General features: G+C 56.1%; 1 protein-coding gene across 5 annotated transcripts in view; it reads right to left on the bottom strand.

Moving 5' to 3' along the window:
• Positions 1-733: 733 nt before the first annotated feature.
• Positions 734-6,000, bottom strand: part of CARD11 (caspase recruitment domain family member 11) — a 113,133-nt gene continuing 107,866 nt past the window's right edge. For all 5 annotated transcript variants that reach the window (XM_035718099.2, XM_025416128.3, XM_025416127.3 and 2 more), the window contains exons 23-25: positions 4,782-4,906; positions 3,192-3,307; positions 734-1,419 (exon numbers count right to left, since the gene is read on the bottom strand). In XM_035718099.2, coding sequence (XP_035573992.1) covers positions 1,215-1,419; positions 3,192-3,307; positions 4,782-4,906 — 446 coding nt within the window. In that variant the 3' untranslated portion in view covers positions 734-1,214. The remainder of the gene's footprint in view (positions 1,420-3,191; positions 3,308-4,781; positions 4,907-6,000) is intronic.

Raw genomic sequence — 6,000 nt, 5'->3', positions numbered from 1 at the left:
AAACAGGATTCTGTTGGTAAGGGTATTGGGTTGTCAACAAGCAATTGCTCTTATAGTTCCCATGAACCCACAGACCTGGAATTGAAGCCCAGCCTGCCACCTACCCGGTTATGAATATTCAGTATGGTGGCCTGCTTTGGCCACACGCTGTTGGGTCCATACTTGGAAAATCTGCATTAAGCGGTCGAGGAGGAGAGTAGCTCTAGAACCCATAGGGCCTTTGCTATCTGTTGGGGAGGGAAGCACAGCTCTCCTGCACATACCCACACCCCTCCAGCTCCTGGGCAGTGGGAGCACACCCCACAAAGACCCCCACCCGCTGAAACGGAAGATGAAGTAAGGCTGCGTGTATGAATGTAATGTGCAGAGATGCAGAGAGCCTGTGCGGGGGGAGCTGACTAAGGGGCCCTGGCCTCAGGGCTGGAGTTGGAGAGGTAGGGGCTCCCAAGTAGCCTGTGGAAGGACAGGCCCTTCCCAGAGTGGCTTGATAGCTTGTCACCCAAATCAGGACATATCTTAGCCAAAGAGGGAGCGGCCAGGAATTGCACCCAAAACCCCGGTACAAATCAGGTCTGTCCTGGGTAAGCGGGGATGTACGGCCTCCCTGCCTGCACCCCTATGCACAACTCAGGGCCTGACTTAAGCTTTCCAGAAGTGGTTTGCAGGTTACAGTGGCGGCAAGAGTGGAACGCCTCTGCAAATGATGAAATAATATGAATTTTTAAAAAAAGGCTGAAAACAAGGAAATGTCTCCATTTTAATGCAAGAAAAATAATAGCATGGCACGTTTCCCCTTCCGCCCCAACTGTCCTGCCTGGGGAACGTGTATTTGGAGCGTCCCAAGGGCTGGTGGGTGCCCTGGCGTTCAGGGTCCCTGCCCCAAGGGTAGCACCCCTGTTCCATGCGTTACATTCATCCGCTGCTCAGGCTTCCGCGGGGCCGCTGGCCTCGGGCCTGGCGTCGTGTCCATCGTGGGGCCCGGCCTCCCTGCTGACTCCGTAGGGCAGGACCACTCGGCCAGGTCAGCCCTGGGGTGGGGGGGCCCTAAACCCGTCCCGCTCCCACCTGAGTGTCCACCCGCTCAGCTGCGTCTGCCCCGGGGCTCCCTGGCGGGGGAGCTCCCTGACCGGGTGGACGGAGGCCCCTCGCCCCCACGGCACTGGCCGCTGGGGTCCGGACACCCCCCGGGGCTGCGCTCAGACTCGGGGGCCGCCTCACAGCTGGTCCTCGTCCACCCAGACGGTCTTGCGCTGTTCCTCACTGATCTTGTCTTTGAGGACCCGGAGCAGCTCCTCCACGCTGCCCCACATGTCGGCCTCCACCGTGGCGTACAGGCAGGGCAGGGCCTCCAGCTCCTTCTCCTTCAGCCGGCACAGCCGTAGGAATTCCTCCTCCGTCTCCGGCCGGGGCAGCATCTTCCTGTGGACAGGGGTGGGGGGACACGGGGGCTGTGGGAGCCGCGTGGGAGCCCAGGCGCGGGGAGACTTGGGGTGGGGCTGGGAGGGCGCTGTGCCACCTGACCCCTGCCCGCCCCCCGGCTGTCACCTGCCACGCCGGGTCTCCCTGGTGCCCACCGCCTTCCAGCACAGGGCTGTGCGGCTGGCGGGGCCCGGGGTGGGGGGGGGACCCTGCTACTCTGGTCACTGGGGAAATCCGAAGAGGTGGGACTTAAAAAATCTTTTGTTTGGTTTACTTTTTTTTTTTTTTTTTTTTAATTCTTCCATTTTCAGGGCTAGCTGATGGGGCAGGGGAGCTGTTACCCTCCTTGGTCTTAACTGTGGTACAATGCGTGTAAAAGTCCCCAGCCTGACGGTCTTTAAGAGTACAGTTCAGTCATGGTAAGTTTATTCACCTCGTTGGGCCACTAACCTCTGGTACCTCTTCATCCTGTAAAGCTGAAACCCATACCGACAAACACGCTCATTCCCCGTCCGCCATCCCCGGTCCCTAGCGCCACCATCTACTCTCTGTGAATCCGTCTCCTCCAGGGGCCTCACGGATGCTGAATCATACGGTATTTGTCCTTCTGTGTCTGGCTGATTTCGCCGAGCCTCATCTCTTCAAGCTTCATCCAGGTGGCAGCAGGTGCCAGCATGTTCTTCCTTTCCAAGGCTGAGTCATAGTCCAGTGCACGGATGGACCACCTTCTGTTTGTCCATCCATTGATGGACACTTGGGCAGCTTCCGCCTTTGGACATTTGGGAATAAGGCTGCCTTGACTGTGGGTGAGCAGTTATCTTTTTGAGACGATGCTTTGGATTCTTCTGGGCAGATGTCCTGGGGTGGAACCGCTGGATCACACGGCCATTCTGTGCGGACCCTCTGTCTTCCACAGCGGCTGCGTGGTTTCACGTCCCCGCCTGCGGTGCGCTAGGCTTCTCCCCATCCTCACCACCACATGGGCGTTTATGGGTTTTGGACAGCAGCCATCAGAATGCGTGTGCAGTGGTGGGGTGGGGAGTTTTGTCGTTTGCTCATTCATGGGTTCCCTGGTGCCAAGCACTTAAACAGGTGCCCAGTAAAGATCTGGTGAAAGAGGCAAGTGGCCTAACCTCTCTTCCTCTCCCTTGTAGCTGTCTATAGGAGAGGTGAGGTCAGGGATAGTGCCACGTAGTGGCCAGGCCCCAAACCCCACAGCCAACCTTGCAACAAACACCACAGGCTTGACCTTGAATACAGATTCAGACCTTTCCTTGCCACCTGCCAGATAGGATCTGGGTCTTGGCTCTTGCTCAGGGGTGGTCCCAACCACACAGCAGCTGGAGGGAGCCTTCTACGTCCTGTTGGATCATGTCCCTTGGCGTGGTCTGGACCCCTCAGCTGCAAGGTCACTGACCTCACACTGCCCACCACACCGCCTCCTGCAGCTGTCCCCGCCCCAAAGTCTGGGTCCTTCTCTGCCAGCACCTGCTCGGCTTGCCCTCACTGTTCTGGGGCTGCTCCCACATCAGCCTCCCTCCCCAGCCACCTGGGTCCTGCAGCCATCCCTCCCAGCACTTGTCCCCCCCGGACACGTTCTGTGTGTGTTACTGTCTCCGCTGCTAGAGGTTGGAGGTCGTGGCTGCCTTGGACTGCAGTCAGGCCCTCAATGAGGACTCCCTAATGGGGTGAGCAGGGGGACCCCGCAGCCAGTGGTTCTCAGTGGGGACCCCAGAGGTGTGTCAGGGAGAGGAGGGGTCTCAGAGCCCTACCTAAACCTCTTGATGTTCTTCTCTGACACCCGAATGAAGAGCACGATGGGGTAAATCCTGGACTTGATCAAGTCTCTGGTGCAGCTGATCCCGGCCTCCAGAAGACAGTGTTTGTCCTGCAAGCACAGCAGTCAGCGGTCAGTAGCTCCTCCAGCCCCTCTGGGGAGCTGGGGCAGGGCCCGAGATGCAGGGCCAGGCTCTGCAGGTCAGGGACAGGGACGAGAGCCCCGAGTACCCCCAGCTGCACTGGGGAGAGACCCAAGGGGAAGCCCAACCTCTGTAGGACAAGTCCCTGCTCGCGTGGACACCTGGTTCCACAGTGCTGCACACAGCGGTGGGCAGCGGCAGAGCCGAGGCACCTAGCCTGAGGGGAGGCGGGTGGCATGAAAGGGTTTTAATCAAAATCAAAATCGGCTTCCAGAACACCTGCTGCTCCCCTCAGCTTACGAAGGTGTTCTTGGTACTGTCAAGGGTGGAAAACCCTCGAAAGGTGAGGTGGGGCTGGACAGTCCTGGGAGCATCTGCAAGGGTTCTCGGGCACCCATGAGCTCATCCCTTCTGAAGCAGGACAATCTCTGTTTTGCTGGAAGTGTCACTTCAAAAACAAACCCCCCAAAGCCCAAATGCTCTGCATTGAAAGAGAAGGTCAATACAGGGAAGTGTGTGTGTTCCTAAGTGTGCAGCTCAGTGAATTTCCACACCCTGAACATGCCCTCGTCCCTGTGCTCCTTCTGGTCACCGCGCTCGCTGGCTCCCTGCTGGCGTGGCCACTGCCCAGACTCCTCACGGCACAGATCCACTGGGCGGCTTCCCCTCTCCAGGGACAACCATCTCGGCTCGGCCCCCGCCCACTGATGCCCTGTCCACTCCAATATCAGAATTCCCTATAGCTGCTGTGGCCCAGACTTGAAAACCAAACCAACTGCTCCAGGCTGGCTAACAGCTCTGCCCATGTGTTCATCAGTGTGAGTGACAATGTGGGGTGGCGGATGGGGGGTGTTGGGTGGCAGATGAGGAGCTCCAGTGGGCACCTGCTCTGCCTACCCACCCCAAGGTCACCCAGGAGAGCTGACCACCCCCCGCCCAGGGGCTGGCCTGATAGCTTTGTTTTGGAAAGGTCCCGGAAGGAGAAAGAACTCATTGCTTGCGGCTCACAAGGATCCCGTTGTCTGGCTCCAGAAGACTCTCCTGCATTGCAGCCAATAACCCTTCTGCCACTCCATTTCCCCCATGACTCTTGTCGCCCATTCGCTCTCCCTGTCTCTCACCCTGATATATGCTCTCCCTGCCTCTGGCCCTTGTTCTTGCAGCTAGGCACATGTATAGCCCTGAACGATGTGAATCAGAACACTAGTGCCAGGGAACCATCAGAAACAGAAGGTGGTTTCAAAATATAAATGTGCATGTTGGAGCCCAGAGAATGAGGGTATGTGGAGAGGTAACGTGGAGCAGAAGGCAAAAGGAAAAGAAGGAGGCTTGCCCACAGGGAGGTGAGAGCAACTCTGCACCCCACCTTTGTCTATGGCTGAGGTGGCCCCACAAAGACAACCAGTGGTGTCACCTGATCCAGCCCCCTGCCTCCCACCTCACCTTGGCGGCCACAGCTTCGATGTTGGCAGGAACAATACATTCGAAAGTGTTGGGGTTCTTCTCTCGGGAGTAGATGATGGTCTCTGTCTTTTGCTTTCTGAGGAACTCGTCTCTGGTGACAACATCTGAGGACAGAAGGTCAGTCCTGAGGGCAGCACAAAACTCCCCTTTCTGGGCTCAACAAAACTCCATGTTGATCCCCTCCTGGCCACGTTTAAACAAACCGTAGCTCCTCTACTAGACTGTGAGGCTTCTCAAGGGTACGGTCAAGGTCGCAGTTCTTTACACTTTCCACAGCAGCCCACAGAAGAGCTGGTTGGTAAATTCTCAGCATTAAGTTTCACTGGACAAAGTAGCTCAGGCACTTAGGTGCAGTACTGGTGATGAAGGGTGTCCTGCTTTACTCATCAATCCATCTATCTACCTCGTCACCCATTCATCCATCCACCCATCCATTCATGCAACCATCCATCCATCCACCCATCTATCCTTCCCCATCCACACACGCACCCATGCATCCAACCATTCATCTATCCATCCATCCATGCAACCATCTACCCATCCATCTAACCATTCATCCATCCACCCATCCATCTACACATTCACCCCAACCATACATCCATCCCTCCATCCATCCATCTACTCATCTATCCATCCATTCACCCCCCCATCTATCCCTCCACCCATCCACCCAGTCATCTACCCATCCACCATTCATCTGCCTATCTACCCATCCACCTACCCATCCATTCATCCATCCCCCCACTCCATCCCTCCATCCATCAAGCTAATTTTTATTGAAATTTAACATTTATTGAAAATCTACTAAGGGCCAGCCAGAATAAAAACACAGCTGGTCTTGTACTTGAGAACCTATGACCTAGCTGGGGAGAAAAATGTGGGATACAGAAGACAATGAAACAATTTAGTAGGTGCAGTGATGGGTTATTTATTGTGGCAGGAGTGAGGAAATGTGGAGGGAATATGTAGGCTTCCTGGAGGAGGTATGTACTGGAGGCCCCACTCACTTGCTGGGTGACCACGTCTTTAATCTCTCTCTGTTTTTTTAAAGATTTTATTTATTCATGAGACACACACACACACACAGAGAGAGAGAGAGAGAGAGAGAGAGAGAGAGAGAGAGGCAGAGACACAGGCAGAGGGAGAAGCAGGCTCCATGCAGGGAACCCGATGTGGGACTCGATCCCGAGTCTCCAGG

This window comes from Canis lupus, chromosome 6, assembly GCF_003254725.2.
Source record: "Canis lupus dingo isolate Sandy chromosome 6, ASM325472v2, whole genome shotgun sequence".
Lineage (NCBI taxonomy): Eukaryota > Metazoa > Chordata > Mammalia > Carnivora > Canidae > Canis > Canis lupus.
This window is presented reverse-complemented; position numbering and strand designations above follow the sequence as displayed.